At 46.7% G+C, this 26121-nt stretch overlaps 3 protein-coding genes across 6 annotated transcripts; 2 read left to right on the plus strand and 1 right to left on the minus strand.

Annotated features, from left to right (window-relative positions):
- On the plus strand, positions 347 to 3639 carry LOC8066009 ((R)-specific enoyl-CoA hydratase). 4 transcript variants are annotated; one of them, XR_002454006.1, is made up of 4 exons: positions 347 to 717; positions 826 to 962; positions 1048 to 1305; positions 2460 to 3639. XR_002454006.1 is itself a non-coding variant. In XM_002446043.2 (3 exons), the coding sequence occupies exons 1-3, from the start codon at positions 436 to 438 to the stop codon at positions 1166 to 1168; spliced, it is 540 nt and encodes a 179-aa protein (XP_002446088.1). In that variant the 5' UTR covers positions 347 to 435; the 3' UTR covers positions 1169 to 1541. The 4 variants fall into 4 exon arrangements, 1 of the variants encoding a protein (XP_002446088.1); XR_002454008.1 differs by lacking the exon at positions 2460 to 3639 and adding an exon at positions 2281 to 2425; XR_002454007.1 differs by lacking the exon at positions 2460 to 3639 and adding an exon at positions 1947 to 2141.
- LOC8066010 (mitochondrial inner membrane protease subunit 2) lies at positions 4607 to 6808 on the plus strand. The gene is made up of 3 exons (XM_002446044.2): positions 4607 to 5022; positions 5127 to 5292; positions 6113 to 6808. The coding sequence occupies exons 1-3, from the start codon at positions 4805 to 4807 to the stop codon at positions 6218 to 6220; spliced, it is 492 nt and encodes a 163-aa protein (XP_002446089.1). The 5' UTR covers positions 4607 to 4804; the 3' UTR covers positions 6221 to 6808.
- On the minus strand, positions 18081 to 19962 carry LOC110436300 (flocculation protein FLO11-like). The gene is made up of 6 exons (XM_021462991.1): positions 19831 to 19962; positions 19518 to 19755; positions 19280 to 19415; positions 18776 to 19191; positions 18168 to 18293; positions 18081 to 18106 (listed from the first exon to the last, which is right to left on the minus strand). Exons 1-6 carry the CDS (start codon positions 19960 to 19962, stop codon positions 18081 to 18083), a joined length of 1074 nt encoding a protein of 357 aa, XP_021318666.1.

A 26121-nucleotide genomic window follows, 5' to 3' on the forward strand; every position in this document is an offset into this window, starting at 1 on the left:
TTCAAAAAATTCTCTCGCAAATTACAGGTATACGTTACTTTTTTATCTATATTTAATATTCTGTATATGTGCCGTAAAATTTGATATGATGGAGAATTTTGAAAATTTTTTGAATTTTAGGTGGAACTAGAATGCACCGAGCAAGCCGACGGACAGGTGGATTGGCAAACACCATGTGTGCAGAAATTCGTTGCGCGTGCGCTGATGGCCACCGGCGAGGAGTTGCAAATGCCATGAATAGGGCAACATTAGAATGTAGAATGTCGGAGGAGACATAGAATAGGGCGGAGGATTTGCATCTCGGCGGCGGCGGCGGCGGGGTGGGGGTGTGGGGGGTGGGGATGTGAAAGAAATTGTTGAGAGGCAACTGCAACCCCAGCTGTCAGCTTACTGGTCCGATTTTGTACACCGAAATCCCCAACGGCGGCCGCCACGATGCGCCTCCGCGGCCGGGCAATCTTCCCCCTCGTCCGCACCACCACCACCACGTCGGCCGCGTCTTCGCCGCCGGGGGTGCTGAGCGTCGGCCACGCGCTGCGCGAGCGCCGGCGCTTCACGGAGGACGACGTGGCGGCGTACGCGGCGGTCAGCGGCGACCGCAACCCGGTGCACCTCGACGACGCCGTCGCCCGGGAGCTGGGCGGGTTCCACCGAGGCCGCGTCGTGCACGGCATGCTCGTCGCGTCCCTCTTCCCTTCCATCATCGCCGCCAGCTTCGTACGTACGCTCCCTCCCTCCCTATTTTTCTCTACGTCATTCCGTCGAACAGCGCGTGAGCGTGGAGTCTCACGGTGTGGCTGGCTTCGCTTGATGGTTTTGGTTCAGCCTGGCGCGGTGTACGCCAGCCAGACGCTCAAGTTTGCGGCGCCGGTGTACGTCGGATATGAGGTGGTTGCTCAAGTCCAGGCACTCAACATCAGGACGACAGGGGCGGCGAACAGCGGCGCGGCAAGCCGATACGTGTATGCACCTGCAGCAAGCCTTGCTCACATCTTTGCCTTATTATTAAGACCTCAACCTAACTTAATTATCGATTGTGCTGCACAGTGTCAAGTTCGCAACCAAATGCTTCATGGACGAAGAGGAGGGCTCTGTTGCAATTGAAGGGGAAGCAATGGCTGTCCTGCCTACACTGGAGCTCAGCTCTCAGTCAACTAGCAAGCAGTAGTGAAAGGTGGCCTGAAACCGGGTGACTAGTCAAATGTTGCTGTTGCTCAATAGTAGTTGGAGTAACACAATGCACAAGCTAGTCGGAACTTAGAACATCTTGTGCTGTCTTTCATGAGCTTATCATATCCCAACCTGGTAATCCCTCTCCTCACTAACAATGTGTAGGATCCAGCTTATTGTAGCATTCACATTATTATCTAAAACTTCAATGAAATTGGTTGCTTGATTGCAAGTATAACAGAAGCAGCCTTTTGTTATTCATGTTTCAGAAGCTGTCTCCTCAACATTGAGTACTCCTCTGAAACATGAATATTTGTTTTTTTCCATTTGTATCAAATGTTGTTGGAAAATGGAATAATGATGCTGCTGAAGTTTGGAAACTGGTAGCGTAAATACTTTAGTTGACATATAATTTTCTAACAACATACAGCGTTTTGTTCCAGGACTGACTAGAGTGACAAATTTGTTGTCTGCACTTGAGATTTTCACAACACCCCTTACTGTCAATTGCATCCTTATTGAAATGTCAAATGTCCCCTGCCTGATTTTTGCTAATCTGCAGAACATTGTAATTCTTATTTTCTGTTGTGGCATTGCTTTCTTGTTAACAGAGATTTTTAGTGGTCTTTCTTTGCCTGAAGTATGTTTCTAGGTTTATTTTACAGTTATCAGCATAGCAAATTTCAAGGAACACAATGCTTTAGTTGCCACTGACTTGCTACTTGGCATTTCTGGACTCTGGTACTGGCTTAGCATTTTGGTTCCTTTTTGTGTAGGTGCAAATAATTCAACTCCAGTACCCAACACGATACTTGAAGTAATGCTGTCACTTTACCTTTAATTTTATGTCAGGACAGCAAAGAATAGGCTGATCATTACTTCATCCGCACATATGCCACCATAGGCTACTTCCTGACAACCATATGTAAATACTGGATCCCCTGCTATAATGATATTGGATTTTCAACCAACCTAAAAGGTTTTTTAGGCTACTTCCTGAAAACCATATGTAAATACTGGATCCCCTGCTATAATGATATTTGATTTTCAACTAACCTAAAAGGTTTTTTTTATCCGACTCATATTCTGTTGTCGTTCTTTTCTTTTCAGCCATACTTTTATTGTGAGAGAAATTACTGTTGGCTGAAATTACTGTTGGCTGATTTATTGTGAGAGAAAAACACTGCTGGCTGGCAGAAAAAGTACGGCTGAAAAGAAAAGAACGACAACAGATTATCAAGGTCCACTGATCTTGAAATTGACGAGATTTTGAATTTGAAATTTGGCAGAATTATCAAGGTCATACCCCATGGCCCAAATTCGCTCTAGGATGAAACTGCACTCGGGATGGGGCAGCCACACATTGCACATATCTTGGGTCCTTTAAAAAGAACAATTGGACAATGTGAAACAGGTATGTATTTTGTAAAAATCTAAGAATAGAAGCATATAGAATATATATATACACTGACACCATGACTAATTTGAGAACTATTATTACTTATTAACATAATCTTATGGATTAAAAAATGTCATGCAACCTGCAAAAGAAATAATTTAGAAAAAATGTTACTTGTTCTTGGTGTGGAGCAGCTCAACCAGGTACACCACCTCAGCCCATATTTGGTACCAGTGTGCTGACCGCCTCTAGCACACCTCCATGACTTCTACTGTAGTATCCCAGAGCTGAAACCAGACCTGCTTACCTCTTTCTCCCAAGCCGACCAGATCAGTAGAGGATTCTCCTCTACAGCAGGCGTGGAAGAGAAAAAAAAAAGTTAACAGTGGTGATGATCCTCAAGTGATCTGGACCATCCGCGTACATCGATGGTGCAATGTAGCGGATGGTAAAATAGCTAGTGGGGACAGTGGAGTGGTACATTAGCTAATGGTCTCCCATAGTGCCATATAGGCAATTTTGGCTTTTAGTTACATACTATCGAAGATTTTAGTTACATTAGGCTTGGTCCAGTTGCTTTACCTGCAGCAGATTTGTACTTGTGCCATCCACCTCCCACTGTCACAAGGTACAGATCACTTATTGGTGGATGGATAGCATATGGTTAGCAAATTGAATGGAGTGTGCACTGATGGCCAAACAATAACAAAATTCTAATACTTAACTTCTTCATGTTTATTATATGGTTTGGTGCATCAGGCTGACCCTTAAGAGCACAGTACACCAGACCATCTAGTAGGATGCACAACTAGTTGTGTAATTGTCTGTGTAATCAATCCTGAATCCAGCTCTCGTTACCTTCAATTCTGTCTTGCCCTCATGAGCTGATTCTTTAGCAAAATAGGCCCGAGTCTTCACAATTACATTTCAAAACTGTGATTGTACCAGGCCTCTATGTGGCCCCATTTGTTCTTTGTTCCAGGCTCTACTCCAAGTAGACCTCAACTCTGTATCCATCTTAGCAGCTTCTTGCTGCGGGTAATAAAGTTTCTTGCTTTTGTCAAAAAAAATGTGTCTTCTGTCTCTGCAGGGCACATGGCTAATTTTGGTCAGTATGTATACATTATTAATATTAGTTTTCAGTTTTTGATCAACCCCATGTAGTATGCTGCTCTATTTATTTATTGCATGGCTATTCTACGATGTTACTTGATGAATCAAATCAGTACCGGAGCCGAGAGTGAGTCGTTGCCGGACAGCTGCTGGACTTTTGGAATGGATATTCAGCGGTGTTTTTCTCTCATAGTAAATTAGACAACCGTACTTTCTGCTATGACTTATCAGCCAAATGAACGAGGCTTGTAATGCTGAGCCTCACGACAGCAGATCATCCTGATCTTCTTCGAGATTCGCCGGCATCAAGGCCGCAGCCCCCAAGGCTCCTTCTCTGGCTGGCATACCAGGTGCAGACAACACCGCGATGTATGCTCTCGGCAACCTCTCCCTCAGCAGCACCCTTCTCCCCAGTACAAAGGTTTTTGCTTTTTGTTTTGTCTTTTTCTTTTTTTTTTTAAATTTATTTTGGCTAAATATTTGAAAAATCACAATAAATTACAGAAAAATCATAAAAATTTAAGTAAAAAAATTGAGTTTTTCATTTTATGATTTGTCTATAATTTACTATAATTTTTTAAAAATTCAACCGAAATAATTAAAAAAGAAAAAGACAAAACCACCGTTAGTATAGCAAAATCACCATTCACCGTAGCAAAACCACCTTCGAAACCGTTCCAGTGAGGTAAAATATACAATTTGAAAAGTTGAAAGATATGATTTATCTAAACTTAAAGTTGAAGGAGGAAAAACGAACTTCCAGAAGAAAAGTAGACTTTTTCCCGAAAAGGAATGGCCAAATCGCAGCGGCCCGTCTGTAGCGCGAAATCGTCCTCGCACGGACTTTAAAGCAGCCACGAGCCCAATCCATCCAGCAAAACTTGTGCTGGGGAGCAGCAGCTCCGAGAGTGAGAGTGGGATGACTGGGCCTCCACGAGTCGGGCCCCGTGCGGTGCAAACGAGTCGAGCTTCCTGCTGCACCACACCAGTTTGGCCCATGTGCACCTGCCTCTGTCTACGCTTGCATCCCCATCCTCCCTGACGGGACGGCGAGCATCGGCGGCGGCCGGCGGAGGCGCTGTTTTCATCCCGCGGGTGGGTTTTTTCTTTTTCTTTTCGCGCATGGCGAGAGCCTTGGCCGCCGTTTGGCCGCTCGTGAAGGGATGCATCACTGGCGGCGTGCTCGGCATCACCGTCGCCGACTGGTGCGCCTCCGTCGTCACCATGGACGGCGCCTCCATGCACCCCACCTTCGACCCGCAGCAGGCCGAGCGCGCTCTGGTGGAGAAGCGCTGCCTCTACCGCTACGACTTCTCCCGCGGCGACGTCGTCGTGATCAGGTAAGTTATGTCGCCGCCGCCCGCGGCCCGCCTCCGGGTCCGTGGGCGTTTCTTGGATTGGGGGGGTTGGTTGTTGATGTTGCTGCTGCTGTTGCTCGTCGCAGGTCGCCGAGGGACCATCGTCAACTGATTGTGAAGAGGCTGATTGCGCTGCCTGGGGATTGGATCCAGATCCCGGAGATGCAGGAGATCCGGCAGATCCCGCAGGGCCACTGCTGGATTGAAGGGGACAATGCCGCCCTTAGCCTTGACTCGAGATCTTATGGCCCTGTAAGTTACTCATCTCGTTCACTGGACATAAGTGCGTTATTGGCCTAGGATAAATTGATTGTGAATTGCAAAAAGGAGGTCCTACAGGATAAAAGCCAGGCTTACTTGGTTACCAAAATGATAGTTTTAGTCCTTTATTTATTCCTAGTGATCTTTTTAATCTCGATGAATGCATCTTCATCTTGAATTGGCATCTTGGTCACTTAAGGAATTTATTGTATGCTTCGCAAATCAAGCCACTGACACAATGCATAATTGTATCCCCTTATTTTTTATTGTGAGGGTTGGGGAACTCATGGCTCGTGGTGGTATTTGAGCCAATTTCGGTGCTGTAATGGCATGTCCACTGTCAGACGTCAATCATCATTGATGAACTACAACTGATGCAGCTTTAAATTAATTAAGAAGTTCAAAATACCAAGTTCATTCTTAGTTTGTTTGGTGGATTAAAACTAGCTTGAAGCCCTCAATATCTCCACTCCTGTTCATTTTCTCTGATTATTATATTTTCCTCATGGTTTATTATGATATGATATCTTGCAAGCCTTTTATTCTAATTCTAATAGCTTAGGAGGGCAAGTATAAAAGAGTAGGCCAGTGCCTCATTGAGGTTTATTTTCTGTTCTGACTATGTTCATATCTTTCTGCCCTTTAAAGAGACAAGCAAATTTTGTTCCAAAAGAAAAAAGAGACAAGCAAATGTCTCCCAGGCTCCAGCAGCACACATTATACTTGTTTGCAAAGTGTAGCAGATTGAGTTTTTACTTTTTAGGCATCTATGATCTTGTTACTAAACATCCAAAACACTTTATACCTGCAGGTTCCTATGGGTCTGTTGCAGGGCAGGGTCACACACATAATCTGGCCACCCCAAAGAATCGGCCGAGTTGACAGAAAAATGCCTGAAGGAAGGATTATGCCACTTTGACCTTTTGTTAGGTTGGTTATCCTTCATTCCTTTTCCATTGTAGGGTTAGGATAGCATTATGGAATATGGACTGGCTGAAGCCTCAAGATGGACTCCACTGTACGTGGGAGGGCAGTGAAACTAACGGATATGATGCTGATGATGATTTTATATCTGTTTGACAATCAATCTCCCTGTCAGAACCAACTGTAGGATTGTTGGAGAAAAGAACCAATTATAGGAAATGTCTGGTGAGAACCTTTGCTGCTTGCAGTTTTTGGAATCCTTATGTTGTCATTGAAATGTAGTATGATGCAGCACTGAATTTTTCCATTCCATCAAGAGAAGTATTCCTTGTCCTCTCTACAAATGCTGTGGTTTTATGAACTCACCTGTGTGCAGAAAAAGGTAACATGAACATTTCGAAAACGACATTTTGCTGGTTTGAGCTTAATTAGTTCCGTAACAGCTGAGAGAGATGGGCAGAATATGATGCTCATAAATGTTGGTAAATGTTAATCTGACCAATGGAAATGGTTGGTGCCTGAGTCGTTGTAATGAGATTAGCCAATATTCTTCATGAATTCATACATATTTCTGGTTTGGTCTCACGGGGTTTCCAAGTTCCATCAGATACATAAAAGCTTTTATGTATTACAAGTACTGATATATGTGGCTTACTGGGTTTCACTCTGTTTTTGAGTTGCTTTCTGCTTCTTATCAAGTACCATATATGATCCAATAAGTATGAAATTTTACGTTCGCGTAATTATTGTATGCTTAAACTATAGTAAAAATTTCATATTCATTGGGTCATGTATAATCTAAAATCTATAACTAAGTTATAGTATGAAAGTTTTACTACAGTTTAATCATACAATAATTAGCTCACCTCAAAATTTTCATCACAGTCGGATCATAGAAACTGTAGTTATGAATTATTCCAATTAATTACAGAAAAAAACTTTGTGCAAAAGCATACTATATTATATGTTCACTTTGTGGATCTATTCGTGTGTAGTCTAAAAAATAGATTTTTTTATGAATTTTTTTATGATTTACTATGATTTTTTTTAAAGATTTAGTCGAAATAAATAAAAAAAGGCAAAGACAAAACTATCTTTAAAATTGCTTATAACAGGCTAGGAAGGTAAGAGAGTTGGGGAAATGTTTTTTTTGCAATTTTGGAGTTCAGGAAGGAAAAACGGACTTTCGTGAAAGTTGAGGGAGGTAATATAGATTTTTTTTTCTTTCAAAAACTATTAAGACCCTCTCATATTTTCTTTCTTTAATATCTTTACATCTGGAACCTTGTATTTCTTTTCGTTCTTTTTCCCACTCCTAATCTCCCTTGTCAATGTTAACATAAAGTGAACTGGCACCCGAGAGCAATACGGACATGAGTGGCAAGGCTGGATGAAAATTATGGTGGCAGAAATTATCTCTTTAGTATTACTAGCAAGCATATCCGGGCGTTGCAATGGGAGATGAAATTCTTATTATTTGCCTAAAAACTCATGTGGTAACTTGACTTATGACTAATATCAATTATTTCAAAAACTGAAGACTCAAGCAAGATGTTGACATGTAAAATGAGTGGTTGTTTAGTCGAGAGAGTTGAAAAAAGTTGGGTAGGCTATAATACCATCCAGAGCTCTAGCTTGCGCATGAAATTCGTCTGCTTCTATTGGGTCGTTGCACTGGTACTCTCTCCGTCCTAAAAAGAGTGACGTTTTTAACTTTCAGACATCGTGTTTGACCGTTCGTCTTATTCAAAAAATTTATGTAAATTATAAAATAAATTAATCATGGGTAAAGTATCTCTAATGATAAAATAAGCCTTAACAAAATATATAATATTTATGTAAAAATTTTGAATAAGACGAATGGTCAAATAAGATGTCTGAAATTCTAAAACGACACTCTTTTTGGGACGGATGGAGTAATAATTAGTGTTAGGTGTACTTGAGCTATGAGTTGGAGCCCTGATTTTTTTTGACAAAGTGCAAGAAAATTTATTAGCCGCAGCAAGAAGCTGCAATAATGGATACAGAGTTGAGGTCTACTTGAAGTAGAGCCTGAAATAAAGAGCAAATGGGCTCGCAAAGAGGCCTGATACAATTACAATTTTGTGTTGAGAGCGTGGAATTTCGGGCCTGTTTAGCCAAAGTGTCTGCTGTTATGTTTTGAGTTCTGTTGATCTTAAAGAGCTGGGTTTGAAGATTGGCTGCAGTGTTGGAGTAAACCTGCCTAAAAGGTTTGATCCTCCACTGAGACGGGTTCTGTTGTTTCTCCTGATGAAGGAAGTGCACCAGCTGTTGGGAATCTGAGAGAAAGTTGCATGATTGTATTTGGAGGGCTTTGACAATAGTTGCTCCAAGAGCGAGGGCTGCCGCTTCGCCATGAGCACAAATTGACAATTGTGGAGTTGCGCCTTGACATAGATGGCTTGAAGTGGCTGAACCTGAAAATTGAGAATAAAAATGCCTAGGCCTGCATTATTAGTGTTTATGTTCTGATTGTCTGGAACCACCGCAACATCAACATAACATCTTGAGCCTTGGAGGCTTGCAGGGTAGGGGCAGAAGTGCGTGGGTGCTTCTTGGATTGGAGCCTGCAAAACCGAAAGGTGATTACTTGGGGGTTGAGCAAACTGCGTCGATGACTGAGGAGGGTTGTGCTCATTGTAAGTCATATAGGCTTGGACTGCATGATGAACCTGAGGGGGTGTCCAGTCCTTCCTGTTGAAATGGTAGTCGTTCCTGGCTTTCCAAATGAACCAGAGAGTATAAAGAAGTTTGCAGAGTAAAGGTTCAGGAGTATTATCTGTGATGATAAGGGCTACAGTTGATTGGACACCATCAAATTCTGGGGCAAGATTTTCTGTATTAATGGAGGGGTTGGCTGTGAGCCATACCTGTCTTGGTAGGGTACAGTGGAAAAACAGATAGAAGTCATTTTCAATCATGTTGCATTTGTCACATGTATTGTTACCTGAAGAAGAGAATCTGGTGGCTCTGTCAGCTGTGGCTACTCTTCGTATGAGTCTCCAGGTGAAAGTTTTAATGATAGGAGGGATAGTTTTGCATTTCCAAACCCTGCATAGAATTGTGTTAGCCTGGGGGTGATGCTTCTTGTACCTGTAGCAGGAATTTGCATAGTGTTATTAGTAGAAAGATGTTTAAAAATAGCTTTCGCAGTTCCCATTCCATCTTTAGCAGGAGTCCATCTTAGAATGTCATTGTATGTACTATCAACAGTAGGGGTATTTATTATGTGATGCACAGCTTGATTGTCAAAAGTGTTAGTGAGGAGAGGAATGTTCCATTGGTGAGTGCCGGTTCGGCACTTGGAAGGCCAGTGTGCCTATTATTGATTCAAAATTATTATCTCTGCAACAAATGTCAAAGTATCAGCTTAATGGAAACAAAAGTCAACACTCCAAGTGATCTAGGTATTATAGAATTCAGAAATATGGCACGCCAGTGTGTAACTCATTTTAGCTTTAATTGAAAGGCACTGCCATCTGTGTAAAAAAAATCTTTAGCTACCCTTTTTAAGTAAACTGAATCTGAGGAGTGTACAAGAACACATAAGTTTAGAGCTGATATCTGAATAGGCTTTTCTTATGGGATACATGAACATATATCATTTTTAATTATGAAAAAAATAAACCAAAGTAATTTGGTTTGAAAAACAATGTCCTTACCACTTCTTGCATGCGCCTCTTTCCAATTGGATGGCTGCACTTGTCCAGCCTTTTCATATGTATGCCATGAATGTTCGTTAAAAAAAACATGTATGCCATGAACGAAAATATGAAACCTGGCAGAAGGTCCACTATAGAGTACAACATTGACGCTATAAACACCATGATGGATACCATTTCCACTGAAGCAACAACTTTTCTGACAAAGAGGAAATAATGACTTATCTGACAAACATCTTGAAACAGATATAGTTCATAACATATCTTATAATAAGGAAAACAATATGGAAGGTTTAAGTGTATATTCCATAATCGTAGACTAAACAATGGTAAATTTAGAAGTCAGACTTTTTTTTTGTTTCATGTTAGGTTGTATGCTTTTATGTAGAGTCCAAAGTGATAATTGTCGGCCTTGTTTCCAAAATCGATGCTTGCAGCAAAATCTCAAACAACAAACAGAAATCTTCTATCCTGTGGGGGTATAAACCCCTCTAGACTTGGGCGAGGAGGCTCGGCCCATCACGAGGACAGTTTGAGGCTTGATCCAACTGCTCAGAGTTTTGCGCAAGGAAACAGGACGTGGAGATCAAGTCGGATTCTAGTCGGTTAGAATAGAAATTGATATCATGCTATCTATGGCAATTGTAACCGACTAGGATTAGTTTCCAGATCTGTAACTCTGCCCTCCGGACTATATAAGGAGGGGCAAGGGTCCCCCCTAGGACGCATTATTCTCTCAACACAATCCAAAACAATCAGACGCAGGACGTAGGTATTACGCCCACACGGCGGCCGAACTTGGATAAAAACCTTGTCTGTGTCTTGCGTCACCATCGAGTTCGTAGCTTGCGCACCGTCTACCGATAAACTACTACCGTGGGCATACCCCAAGGTAGACTGCCGACCAGCTTTCGTCGACAGTGGCGCGCCAGGTAGGGAGTGTGCGTACAGCTTTTCCGGCGAACAAGATAGTCATCGTTCCAGCTTCTGCGGTCGTGCCTGAAGGTCTCACGTTCACTGTCGGCCAGATTACGTGGACAACTCACGGCAGCGGTCTCACGACCACGGCTTCGGAAGAAACCCAGATCCGATCTGGGACGACGGCGGCGTCGGCTCCGACCACGCAGACACTGGCACCGAGCACTCGACCACCGCTTCCGCGCTACAAGGGAAAGAAGATCGATGACTCAGACCTTTTCCGAGCTCTTGATCGCGCCGATCTCAAGCTTCTCGAAGCTTCCCGACTAGTAGATGGGATCTCGCGCCAGCCTGATCAAGCTGCGCCAACGGATTTTTTTCAACTCCTACCGGCCAACTCGTGTCGTCACACACGAACGGCTGGGAACGTCTCTGACGATAACCTCCACTCCCTCAGGACGGTCCGTCAAACTCGAGGCTGATCCAGATCAAGGTTCTCCTTACGGGCTGAGCAACTCGGCCGTTCACTATTCGCGACACATCCAATCCCTTTTCAACGAGGCCGGTTAGTTGCCAAAACGGAGCAGTCGACCAGCTCGTCACTACGTCAACATGGTGACGATCCGAGAACTACGGGACGGCCAGGCTTCCAGCACAAACTCCAGCACTGGATCCGTTCCCACCGAAGTCATAAACTCAGAGGACGAAGACTACGACCTGGATTTACCACCGTATCCTCCGGGTTTCTCTCGCTTCCCGGTCTTTCCACCCCGGCGAGGAGACCTCGTCTTCAACGTCAGCAGCGATGAGCCGGTCGTTGATGGAGAGACGGACGAGCAGAGGCAGCTCCGCGAGCAGCGCAATGCCGACCGCGCCCGGCGACGCGCGGACGAGAAACGACAACTCCCTCCGCACAACCTCAGTGACGCTTTCGACATGGTCGGGGACCAGCAAGTCTACAAGACGCCAAGCGCTAACGTGGCCGTTGCTATGACAAATCTAGACCGACTCCCCGATACTCCCGAGTGCCAGGGTGTCCGATCCAGCGTACGTGCGCATCTGATCGCCGCGATGGGACAAACAGCCACTTTGCTCAAAAGAGTCCAAGCTATCCCTTACGCAGATGTCTCCTCCGACCAAACCCATCGCAGCCGGACCTCACCACAGCCCAGCGAGCACCACCGCAGCCGTTCCCCCAACAATCGTCGAAAAGATTCACGGCGTGACAACGGTGGTCGGGATGCCGGCAGCTACCGCGAGCAGAATCACGGGCGTGGTCAGGAAGTAAACCAGCACAGGGATCTTCGATACAACATCGCTCCCAAAGACGCCCGAGACCGCATCAACAGGCGCGCCACGGAGAGAGCAGTCCACGAAAACCTGCGTCGCATTGAGTATGATGCAACGCACGGTCCTCCGGGCCTGAGACAGTTCTCCTCACACCTCCGCCAGGTGGTGTGGCCTCGCAATTTCAAGCTCGAGAAGCTCAAAATATACGACGGCAAGGAAAACCCAGAGAACTGGATCACTCTCTATGAGATTGCAGTCCGTTCAGCCGCGGGGGATGAGCACGTCATGGCCAACTACTTCCCAGTAGTCCTCGATCAGGCTGGTCATCAGTGGCTCCTGAGCCTGCCCGAAGACTCTTTCGACTCGTGGGAAGAACTGCGCCAAGCATTTATCGACAATTTCATCGCTACCTGCGAGCAGCTTGGCAACAATACGACCTCGAGAGAATAAGGGACAGGAAAAACGAGCCTCTGCGTGACTACATCCGACGATTCTCGGATATGCGCCTTAAGATCCCGAAAATTTCTCACGACGAGGCCATATCTGCTTTCATCAAAGGGCTACGCTTCCACGAAGCACTGAGGAACAAACTACTGCGCAAAAGGCCAACGACGATGGTCGAGCTCCTTGCCACGGCTAAAAATTACGTCGACGCCGACGACGTAGAAAAGCTCATCCGGGAGGACGCAAGAGGTCCCGACCAGCTTCCTCGACGAGAGTCGTGGTCGCTTCGACAACAGGAACCACCGTCGCCCCGACAACTACGACCACAAAGAAGGTTGGGATAGGCGGCGTGACAATCGTGATGACTTCAGAGGCAAGCGCCCTCGTGACCACGACCACGAGGTGAATACGGTCAAGCGTCCCAATGGGCGGCGAGACTACCAGGAAGATTACAACAAGACGTTGAAGGGGCCATGCCAACTCACCCAAAATCCAACCACACAATGGAGGAATGTCGCGTCCTCAAAAACATCTACACACAGCGGGCTGCTCAAGACGACCCCGCCAAGAAAAACGGGAAACAGGATGGGCACGATCACGAAGACGAGGACGACGACCGGGATAGGGACCCACGGCACCAGTATGTCAGTCCTACCGACGTGGTCCACTCCATCTTTGGGGGCAAGGTCTCCATCGAGTCTAAGCGAGAAAGAAAGCTCTTAAAGAGAGCCTGCCTCAACATAGACAGCACGGATGGCCTGATCGCCGATCCGAAATTTCCTCCCTGGTCACACAGGGAAATCTCCTTCAGCAGGAAGGATCAGTGGGCCGCCAACCCGGAGCCAGGACGTTTCCCTCTAATCTTGGATCCTTGCATTAACAGCATCAGATTCGAGCGAGTGCTCGTCGACGGAGGAAGTTCTATTGACATCCTCTTTCGCAACAGCTTGCCAGCCCTCAAGATATCTCTGGCACAACTAAAACCCTACGACGCTCAATTCTGGGGAGTCCTACCAGGTCAAAGTTCAGTACCCCTCGGACAGATAACGCTGCCTGTCCAGTTCGGAACATCCGACCACTTTCGAATAGAGTTTGTCAACTTTGTGGTCGCCGACTTTGATGGAACTTACCATGCTATACTGGGCCGACCATCGCTGACAAAGTTCATGGCAGTTCCACATTACTCATACCTGGTCCTCAAAATGCCTACAGAGAAGGGCGTCCTAACTGTCAGGGGCAATGTCTACACCGCATACACTTGTGAGGAGGAAAGCTTCAAGATCACCGAAGCAATCGATCTTTCAATCCGCATGGCAGAAACGGCAGCCCAAGCCGCACAGCTCCCTCCCGACCAGCTCCGACTACCCGAGCAGGAGACCGCTAGGAAGAATTCAAAGTCAAAGGAATACAAGGAAGTACAGCTAGTCGACGGCAGCCCCGAGAAGACGGCCCTCATCAGGGCCAATCTGGACCCCAAATAGGAAGACGTGCTCGTCAGGTTTCTAAGGGACAACGTGAGTGTTTTCGCATGGAAACCCGCAGACATGCCCGGCGTCCCACGAAACCTGATCGAGGACTCCTTAAACGTCTAGAAGACCGCAAGACCCATCAAGCAAAAGTTGCGACGGTTCGCTCGTGACAAAAAGGAGGCTGTTAGGACAGAAATAACACGGCTTCTAGCAGCCGGATTTATAAAAGAAGTGTATCATCCCGATTGGCTAGCCAATCCGGTTCTTGTACGCAAAAAGAATAACGAATGGAGAATGTGCGTTGATTACACTGATCTCAACAAACACTGTCCTAAAGATCCTTTCAGTCTCCCTCACATCGACGAGGTGGTCGACTCAACGGCCGGATGCGAACTCCTCTCTTTTCTAGACTGCTACTCTGGTTATCACCAGATCTCGCTAAAGGAAGACGATCAGATCAAAACGTCTTTCATTACTCCTTTCGGCGCATATTGCTACACGACCATGTCCTTTGGACTCAAAAACGCCGGAGCCACCTATCTACGGGCCATCCAGCAATGCCTCCACGACGAGATTCGTGATGACCTCGTCGAGGCTTATGTTGACGACGTCGTCGTCAAAACAAGGGATGCAAGCACTCTAATCGACAACTTAGACCGAACCTTTAAGGCACTAAACAAATACAAATGGAAGCTTAACCCCAAAAAGTGCATCTTTGGGGTCCCCTCTAGTCTACTACTCGGCAACGTCGTCAGCCGCGACGGCATACGACCGAATCCTTCAAAAGTAAAGGCAGTGCTCGACATGCGACCACCTAAGAATGTCAAGGATATTCAGAAGCTCACCGGATGTATGGCCGCTCTCAGCCGCTTCATCTCAAGACTAGGAGAAAAAGGCCTCCCTTTCTTCAAACTCTTGAAGGCGTCGGAAAAATTCTCCTGGACAGAGGAAGTTGACGCTGCGTTCGCCCAGCTCAAAACTTTCCTCACCTCACCGCCTGTTCTCACAGCACCTCAACCCAATGAAGATCTACTCCTTTACATTGCAGCAACCGACAGGGTTGTCTCCACGGCAATAGTGGTCGAGCGAGATGAGCCAGGCCACGTCTACAAGGTCCAGAGACCCGTTTATTTCATAAGCAAAGTCTTAAACGAGTCCAAGGCCAGGTACCCATAGATACAGAAGCTCATATACGCCATCCTAATAACGTCGAGGAAGCTAAAGCACTACTTCGACGGCCATCAGGTCTTGGTAACCACCAGTTTCCCTCTAGGGGACATTCTACGCAAGAAAGATGCCAACGGTAGAATTGTAAAATGGGCAATGGAATTATGCCCATTCTCCCTTGATTTCCAGAGCCACACCACCGTCAAGTCTCAGGCCCTGGTCGATTTCATCACAGAGTGGACGGACCTCAACGAGCCTCCTGTTTCTGACATCTCCGACCACTGGTCAATGTTCTTCGACGGGTCCTTGAATATCAACGGCGCCGGCGCTGGGATACTTTTCGTGTCGCCTAATAAGGACAAACTACGTTACGTCCTTAGAATCCTCTTTCCGGCGTCAAACAACGTCGCTGAGTACGAAGCATGCCTACACGGCATACGACTAGCTGTCGAACTGGGAGTCAAACGCCTCTACATCCACGACGACTCCGCTTTAGTTATCAACCAGCTCAACAAGGAGTGGGACACAACCCACGAGAAGATGGACCTCTTCTGCAAAGAAATCCGCAAATAGGAATCCAACTTCTATGGCATAGAGTACATCCACGTGGTCTGGGAAAAGAACCAGGCAGCGGATGCGCTGTCAAAGTTAGGGTCATCTCGGGCCCAGATCCCGCGAGGTGTTTTCGTTCAGGACATCCATGCGCCAAGTGTGGGCACAGACCTGGTTGAAAAGCAACCCAATGAGGCAATGCTCATAGACGACGCTACTCCGACAACAACAGGCCGTGACTAGCGCACCCCTTTCATCAGGTATATATCAGACGGGTTGGGCTTTCACGATAAAACGGAGAACGAGCGCCTCATTCGACGATCCAGGAATTACATACTGGTGGATGGCAAACTTATGCGAAAGAACGCAAGTTCTGAGGTGCTGCTCAAGTGCATATCCCAAGATGACGGCATCAAGCTCTTGGATGACATACACACCGGATCCTGCGGCAACCACGCGGCCTCAAGAACTCTGGTCGGGAAGGCCTTCCGAGCAGGTTTTTACTGGCCAACTGCGGTCGCTGACGCCGAGAAACTGGTCCGACATTGCGAAGGATGCCAGTTCTTCGCCAAGAGGACCCACGTACCTGCTCACGAGATTCAAACTATCCCCTCGTCCTGGCCTTTCGCCTGCTGGGGCCTCGATATGATCGGACCATTTAAGCCGGCCCCCGGCAACGTCAAGTACGTCTTCGTGCTAATCGACAAATTCTCGAAGTGGATCGAATACATGCCACTGGTGAAAGCAACCTCCGAGAAGGCTGTGGAGTTCCTTAATCAAATCATACATAGATTCGGGATCCCCAATAGTATAATCACTGACTTGGGCACTCAGTTCACTAGCACTACGTTCTGGGACTTCTGCGATGACAGGGGCATAGTCATAAAGTACGTATCAGTAGCTCATCCACGAGGAAACGGCCAAGTCGAGCGCGCGAACGGAATGATCATTGACGCCCTAAAGAAAAGGTTGTATACCGAGAACGACAGAGCACCTGGACGATGGATGAAAGAGTTACCGGCTGTGGTCTGGGGTCTTCGGACACAGGCTAGTCGCAATACAGGCGTGTCACCTTACTTCATGGTCTATGGCGCTGAGGCAGTGCTCCCATCTGATGTAACCTTCGGATCTCCAAGAGTTGAACACTTCGACCAGTCAACAGCCGACATGGCCAGGGAGCTTGAAATCAACTTCATGGAGGAAAGGCGTCTAACCTCATGTCTCCGAACAGCAAAGTATCTCGAAGCCATCAGGCGGTACCACAATAGGAACGTCAAAGGCCGTTCCTTCGTGGTCGGTGATCTTGTACTCAAATGGAAAATAAGCCAGGAAGGAGCGCACAAGTTATCCACACCTTGGGAAGGACCCTTTGTGGTCGCCGAAGTCACGCGCCCTACATCTTACAGAGTGGCGTATCCAGACGGAACACGCTTGCCAAATTATTGGCACATAGACAAACTGTGATGTTTTTATCCATAAGTTCCAGTGCCTTTTGCTTGTAAGTTTCTTATAATTAACAATAATAAAGTCCTCTTTTTCGCTGTATATTTTTTACATGCAGAACTTTTAGACGAGCACAATGATTTTCTTCCGAGGCGAAGATTCTCAACGATCATTAATTTAACACAGTGATACATCACTCAGACAATGTTACAGCGCTCAGAATCATGGTCATGACAAATCAAACTTTATTACAAACTTTACATACAAAGTTTACAATATGCACCCCTCTGGGCGGTTCCTAGTCTATCCCTACAGACTACTTTACAAGCCTACTGCTCGGGCTGATCACCCGCACGGTCTTGCTGTCCAGTCGAAGGGGTCAGGGCCACCGGCGCCTGGCTGGTCGAGACCGCAGGCGTCGACCGCCCATCTCCGACATTCGACGCTCCCGACAACTCCCTGGCCGATCTGTCCGATCCGGACTGGTCGGGGGGATTCGCTGACCCGCAGAGGTTGATGTCGCCGATTACTGTCGACGACAAATCGAGCAGACCAACACATAGCTCGTCTGCCTCTTGCGGACCAACCTCCTTGGGGTACCCCTTCTCCAGCCTGGACAAGTCGACCAGAGGGTAGTGGGCGCGCACCATGCTGAGGACATGCGCGCCGACAAACTCCTCGGCATCCTTGACAAATTGTTGGAGCCAGCCCCACGCCCTTTGCGCCTTCTCTACTGGAGTCAGCTTTGGCGCGCGGGGCTGGCCTTCAGGGAGCTCGGGGCTGATCAAGTCAAGAACCGGGGCCACTCCTTTCCAAAGCTTGATGCAATTGGCCTTCCAGGAGTCCCGGTCCTTGACCAGCTCATCGAGGTGCTTCTTGGTATTTACTTTCAGCACTGAGAACCAGGCAGGGAGTCTGTTCGCACACAAAACAAGGGATGTCGAGCAGTAAAAGAAGAAGGAGACATGGTTCTTACCGGTCAACTCCCGATTCCTATTGTTTAACTCCTCGCCAGCTCGGCGCTCGGCATCTAGTGCCTTGGCTCGTTCTTGCTCGAGCCTTTCATTCTCTTGTCGGAGGCGCGCAACCTCCTCCTCCAAGCCTGTGAAAGCAATTTCTGGTCAACTAAAATGACTACGCAGTTTTACATGACTGCTCGGAGCATTTTACTGACCTCTACTTTCTCGGTCCTTGTCGGCTAGCCGCCGATTGATGTCGAGTAGGCGCCCTTCCTGAGCGCCCATCTCAGCCGTCTTCTCCTCGGCCTCCGACCGAAGCCGGTCCACCTCCGCGGACAAGGCCTTGTTCTCGGCCACGATGCTTTCAATCGGGTCGAAGCACCTTTTCCGGTACATCGTCGTTTTCATCGCGCCCTACAAGAAGAACACACACTGAATCTAGAAATACTGCACATAAACGTTGAGCAGCACAAAAGATCACTTACCTTAACCTCGTCCACAAGTCTCTTCGCTGCGCGCTCCACCCTCGGGGCCTCCTCCGTCTCCGCGATCTCTTCATGCCCGATGAAGTGGTCCCCGCTTGGGCGCCACACGTAGACGTGCTGGCAACCATCACGGGGACGACCTTGGATCTCCTCCACTTCATCGTCGGAGGCCGTCTGGGTCTCCTCGCCCGCCGCGCTCCCCCCGGCCGTGGTCGCGGGCATCACTGGACCCTGATCAAGGCCAGACGAGCCCACTGGCGACGAGGCCCCTGCACGGGGCGGGGTAGGGACTCTCCCTTCTTCGGCAAGAGAGGGAGTCGGGGCTCGGCCTTCTTCCCCCACAGCGCTGCTCGGGGGAGGCGTCCTCGCGACCTCTGCGTCTCTCGTCGGGGTGCCTGTCGTGGCCCTTGCCGGGGCTGGATGCTCCTCGGCGCTCTCAGCCACGATCGTCGCCGCGGGCTGGTCCGTGGTCTGCGGCACGGCGTCTCCAACAGCAGCGACTGGCTCGGCCGCCCTCTGGCCAGCAGTGTGGTCAGGGTCGGCGTCCGATGCCGCGCTAACAGCAAGGCAACATTCAAGCAATGTCAAAAGCAATAACAAAACTCAAAAAATATCCCAGTATGAAAGTAAGATTGAAAACTTACAGGTCAGAGCGCCTGTGCGTCGCGGTGAAGAACCTTCTCTTGGTCCTACCGGTCGGCGCCTGCGCCTCCGTCTCTACGACGCGCGTCGGCTCGACGTGCGGTGCAGGAGGGTCGCTGGCCACCCGATCAGTGGTGGCTGGCGCAACGTCTGGACGACTGCGCGGCCTCTGGACCAACGAAGGAGCGGCCTCCTCCTCCTCCTCCTCGTCGTCGTCGGTGATCCGGACGAGCCGACGACGCTTTGACGCCTGGCTGCTCTTCGCCGGCAGTGTTGCCGCAGGGGAGGGGTCCGCCGCCAGTGGCCTTTTCCCCGCCACTCTGTCTTCGGTGGTTGGGGCAGGATGGTTCTGCTCCTCCTCACAGCTGGTGTATCGAGCACACCGAGCAGCGTCGTCTTCTGGCGGGTCTTCCCCCGCGGGATTCTCCATGCCAGGTGCCAGCGATATGTACACCGCGCACCGGTCAACGTCTCCAATCTGCAACACAATCAAAGACAAGTCAACAACTGGAAAAACAAGAACTAAGGAGGTAACACCAGACAGCAACATTACCTTAGGAGCTGGTCGCCCCAGCTTGAAGGCCCGCACCCGATCACCGCTTCGAACGAAGCTATTGTCGGCAAAGTTGAACAGCTCGTTCAACAGCTGTTGTACTTCTGCCTTGTCTAGAACTTCAGGACTCATCCTAGTCGGGTCCTGACTCCCCGCGTACTCGTACGCCGAGTGTACCCTCTTCTGGCAGGGCATCACCTGACGACAGATGAAGTTGCCGACCACTCCTAGCCCGTCTAAACGCGACCAGTTGATCAGGTTCATCAGGTCTTCTACCTGACCGGCGAACTCTGGGCGGTCTGTCCAACTGACCCTCTTCTCAGAAATGTACCCCACGTCGCAGAACGTGGAGCTGCCCGGCTCTTCCCTGATGTAGAACCACTTCTTGTACCATTCGGTGAGAGAAGTGTTCCACGGGCAGTTAAGATACCGGTTCTTCATCCCGTCACGAAGATTGAGGTATACTCCACCTGCAATCTTGGAGCCTCCAACCGCTCCCTTCTTCCTCAAATAGAAAAGGTAGCGGAAAAGATTGAAGTGCGGCTCTATCCCAACATAGGCCTCGCATAGATGGATGAAAGTGGAAATAAGAAGAATCGAGTTCGGGTGCAGATTGCAGATCCCGATCTCATAGTAAAGAAGAAGCCCTTGGAGAAAAGGATGGACAGGAACCCCAAAACCCCTCTTGAAAAAATCTTCGAAAACCACGATCTCACCGGCACAGGGGGTCGGGGTAGCTCTCCCCCTCTGGCACCCTCCAGCCGTCGAGCTCTTGGCTGTGCAGTAGCCCCATGCCGACGAGGTCGTTGAGGGACCTCACGCTGCTCCGGGACTTCTTTCACTCCGTAGCCATCAGCTCGGCCCTCTTCTTGGAGTCGCTCTTCGCCATTGATGCTGCGGGGATGACTACGAGTTGGGAGGGCTGATGGTGATTGCAGAAGGCAAGAATCGAAAGCTTGGAGGCAATGGCACGGTAAAGATTATGGGCGAAGAGTCACGCCTTTATAAGCAACGGCTCTACCCCTTCCACTTCCCGCATTCTCGGGAAGTGAGCGGGCCCAGTGGCGGATGCGGCGTTTCGGTTTTCAACAATTACCGGTAGTTAATACGGTGGCCTTTTTGTATAATTGACGGTTTCCTTTTCTTGAACCGTGCAAAGAGCGGCTGCGCAGTTACCAGGCGCACCTTTTCACGCAGCCATCTGACAACATGTCAGGATGTCTCGTCACATCACACATTAATGCGGTAAGATGCTTTTTTCAAATAACAGACAAAAATTGGTGGAGGATCAACGTTCCTGGGGACTGCACCGACCACTGAGCACTGTCTGCTCGGGGACTGGTCGACCAGTCTATCAGTTTGGGTATCCTGGGGACTGCACCGACCACTGAGCACTGTTTGCTCGGGGACTGGTCGACCAGTCTATCAGTTTGGGTATCCTGGGGACTGCACCGACCACCGAGTACCGTATGCTCGGGGACTGGTCGACCAGTCCGACAGTCTGGAAATCTGGGGACTGCACCGACCACCAAGCACCACATGCTCGGGGACTGGTCGATCAGTCTGCCAGTCTGGAGATCTAGGGACTGTCCCGACCATCAAGCGTTATGTACTCGGGGACTGATAGATAAGCCTATACGATGGCAAACGGGCGTGATATGCTCGGGGACTGGATAATCCTAATTTTTTAGACCTTGCTACAAGGCTCATACTTTGCCTTCCAGCAAGCTCGGGGACTACATCGGTACGATGCATCTGGCGATGCATCTCAGTTTTCGAATTATTTTGAAGGCTTTTCTTTTGACCCTGGCACCACGTGCCTACATCACCTACTACCACGCACGGGGACTAAGTGGGCACACTTCACCTTGCGGTGAATATGCTTGCTTTGTTGAGGTCTATACTTTTCACAAAAGTAAAGTGGGCACACTTCACCAGGAAAGAAATCTTTTTTAATTCAGAGCACCATGCATTCTTCGAACAACCTGCTTCTTCCATGTCAATGTTGATCAACTGTCTTTTGAGTTGGTCAAAATACCGTTGCAACTGTTTGGGTGACTTTTCTGCTTATTGAAGATGTCAAGCCTTGTTGATCGAAGAAGCTCAAGATGGCGTGTTACATCACAATACACGGTGCTCGGGGACTAGCTGTGGGGGTATAAACCCCTATACCCTTACGGCTAGACTTGGTCCAGGAGGCTCGGCCCATCACGAGGACAGTTTGAGGCTTGATCCAACTGCTTAGAGTTTTGCGCAAGGAAACAGGACGTGGAGATCAAGCCGGATTCTAGTCGGTTAGAATAGGAATTGATATCATGCTATCTATGGCAATTGTAACCGACTAGGATTAGTTTCCAGATCTGTAACCCTGCCCTCCGGACTATATAAGGAGGGGCAAGGGACCCCCCTAAGACGCATTATTCTCTCAACACAATCCAATACAATCAGACGCAGGACGTAGGTATTACGCTCACACGGCGGCCGAACCTGGATAAAAACCTTGTCTGTGTCTTGCGTCACCATCGAGTTCGTAGCTTGCGCACCGTCTACCGATAAACTACTACCGTGGACATACGCCAAGGTAGACTGCCGACCAGCTTTCGTCGACATATCTTGAGTACAGCTCCTTGCTCCCACCCATGGTTGTCTTTTTTTTTTTGACTGAACTGGAGGGGCCAGGGCCCTGTAGAGGATTTATTTATTTATTTATTTATTTAAAAGGGCAGGTACAAAAGTACAAAGCATAAAACAAAGTAGGTGACAAAAACGATGAAGAAAGTATTAAATTCTATTGCGGATTTTGAATCCATTTTGATCATAGGAAGCCGAGAGACCTTTCACCCAAAGGGAGACAAGTTGAGCTTCTCTGATGAGGAAACCCTTACACTCTTGTAATGTGACTTGGTTGTTGTTGAAGATGAGTTCATTTCTAGATCACCAGATTATCCAGGTTATTAAAAGGAAAAAGTCTACATAACCCCCTCAACTATCCAGTGTAGTCTACTTCACCCCCTAAACTATAAAATCGGATATTCTACTCCCCTAAACTTTTCAAAACAGGTTAAATAACCCCCTCGAGCGGTTTTGGAGGGTGTTTTTGTCTTTTATTTTTTATTTATTTATGCCGAATCTTTGAAAAATTATAATCAATAATAGAAACATCATAAAATGGAAAAACTAAATTTTTTTGGACTTCTGATGAGTAGATCTACACAGTGAATATATAATATGATATACTTTAGTACAAGTTTTTTCTATTGCTTTAAATCTATGTTTTTCCGTAATTAATTAGAATAATTTATATATGCAGTTTCTATGGTCCAATTATGGTAAAATTTTTATGGTGGGCTTATTATTGTATGCTTGAACTATGGTAAAAGTTTCATACTCATTGGATGACGTATAACTTAGTTATAGATAAAGCATAGATTTAATAAGAATAAAGTTAAATAAATCTATAACTAAGTTATATGTGATCCAATGGGTATAAAATTTTTACTATACTTTAACCATACAATAATTAGCTAATCAAAAAAATCACCATAATTGGATCATAGAAACTGCATATATGAATTATTCTAATTAATTGTAGAAAAATATAGATTTAAAGCTATAGCAAAAACTTTGTACTAAAACATACCATATTATATGTTCACTATGCAGATCTACTCATGTGGAGTCCAACAAGCTTAGATTTTTCATTTTATAATTTTTTCTATGATTTACTATGGTTTTTCACAGAAATAAATAAAAAAAGAAGACAAAGCCACCCTCCAAAACCGCTCGAGGGGGTTATTTGACCGGTTTTGAAAAGTTCAGGAGGTATAATATTCGATTTTATAGTTCGGGGGCTAAAGTAATTCACTTTAGATAGTTTGGAGGATTATGTAGACTTTTTTCTTATTAAAATGATTATTATCATGAAGAATTGGCTTTGCACCTGATCTCTGATAGTTTGAATGTTTCTGATGGTTCCTTCATTTTGTATTGTCTGTAAATTGAAGAGGCCCCAACATTGTTGTGCAAAGGGGAAATGCTAGAATAGATTATCGACAGTTTCCTCTTGTGGTGTCAGATAGAATTCACAATTGAAGGATTGAATGTTCATATGCTTTCGTCTGAGGATGTTCCTTGTGATGTCCTTCGTTAACAACCAGCAAAATACTTTATGTTTTGGCTAGCAGTATGATTTCCAAATCCATTTGAAAGCTGGGTCAATATCTTGATGTCCTAGCAATGTCCTATATGTTTTCCCCAATTTGTATTTTGAGGCACCACCAGGGTATAGCTAGATATCCTTGCACATTGTTCAACCATAGTTGTACTCTCCATTTTTTGTTGAATGACTCTTATCTGATCAAAAGCTACTTGTGGAAGTGGTACTGTAAAAACACTGAAAGCTTTCCTAACCATTATATTCTTATTTTTTGCAAACGAATAAGCTTGAGGAAAAACATGTTGGAGTGGTTGAGAGTCTCATTTGTCTTTCCAAAGGAAGCAGGAGACTCCATTTCCTTGCCTTGGGTTTACTCTGTCCATTTATGGTATTGCCTCTCCAGAGACAGTGCTTCCTAAACTTATCCATTTATTTGATAATAGCTTTACGGAGTTCCATTGTATACATATATGTTGGCAGTGCAGAGAATATTGCATTGGTGATTTACAGCCTGCCAGCTTGTTGAGCATGGAAGAGACCCCACCAAGCCTTCTTTCACATTTGTTTAATAGGGGTAGGAAGTCTGGAACTTTTGGCTTTGTTGTTCCCAAGGGTAAGCCCAGATAGGTAAATGGTACAGAGTGTAACGCCCCGGAGTCTAAACGGCTCAGATCCACTCTGCACGCTGAGCGAACCACATCTACCACCATCATACTCACGCTTTTATTCTCATTTCGCGTAAAAGGATTAACCTGGGGACGGTGGGATGGACTCTAGAAGCTTTATATGTTTGTCTAATCCACCCTTAACAACTAAGGTGAGACTAAATCCTCTATAATTATCTCATAATATGCACATAGGCCACCACGGGCCAAATACCAAATTGGGCCGGGTGTGATAGAGAGCCTTTGAGCAACCAAATGTTCTAGTCATCTGCTATGTTTATTGGCAGCATCATGGATTTGTTCTAGTTCACCTTTAGACTAGTTGATTTAGAGAAATTGCGTAGAATTTTTTGAGGAAAAACAACTGCATGGGATCATCTTCCATAATGATTAGAGTGTCATCTGCATATTGTACTATAGGGAAGTTGGTGTCAGTCTGCATTGGTATGGGTAGGCTTAGCATGTCTATGTCCTTGGCTTTATTAATCAAAATCTATAGGAAGTCAGCAACCAGAACAAAAAGGAGGGGGTGAAAGTGGGTCTCCCTTTCTTAAGCACTTTTGCAATGAAATATTTTTCCACGTATTCCATTTAACAAAATTGACGAGGTCCGTGAACTGAGGATTGTCTGTATCCATGTAATCCATTTGTTTCTAAAACCTTGATCTTCTAGGATTGCTATAATGGCTTGGTGTTCTATTTTGTCAAAGTCTTTTTCAAAATCCAACTTAAGTATCACTAAATTTGTCAAAAAATACTTACTCTAGGCTTTTCTAATCCGAACTGGTGTTTTCGAGATTTGATTCTGACTATTGTGTGGACGAAGCATCTAGCGATGCCATGTACGACGACTAGTGTTGGCCCTAAGGGGTGGGCAGGAGGTGCGACGGCTGAGAGCCCAAGCGGGATAGGGGCCTAAACCTAAGTATATAAGATCTCATACCCTTTAGCTATAATCCATTAGGATTTAGGATTAATGAGAAGGTGAAGCGGCTCATCAGCAAAAGGAGTTTTTGAACTCTTTCTTTATAGGAGGCGAGGAGCTGAGTCACCAATTTTCCGCAGCCCTGCACGCGACACATAGCGATCGCGACTTCTCCATTTCGTACTTCGGCACTTGGTGAGACGGCGAGACGTAGGTACGTAGCACCGATCAGATCACCACACAATTAGCATCACCAGCGCCGATCACCAACGTTTTGACGCCCAAGTTTCAGAATTTAGACGATGGCGACGACTAGGCAGCTGACTGGCCCTCTATCCTTGTGCCCTTTTGTGATTTGTGAATCTTGGTTTTGAATCAATTTATATCTAAATTATATAGGTTCTAGGTTTTTTTTCTTGTTCAATTTTTGTCTAGTACTTTGTACTCATATACTTATGTTTTTCTTTAGAGAATTAGAGCATGTTCATTTGAGCTTATCTACCGAATCTGTCAACCACTCAGCAATATTTTTCTCTCACAATAAA

Source organism: Sorghum bicolor, chromosome 6, assembly GCF_000003195.3.
Source record: "Sorghum bicolor cultivar BTx623 chromosome 6, Sorghum_bicolor_NCBIv3, whole genome shotgun sequence".
In the NCBI taxonomy this organism is placed as follows: domain Eukaryota; kingdom Viridiplantae; phylum Streptophyta; class Magnoliopsida; order Poales; family Poaceae; genus Sorghum; species Sorghum bicolor.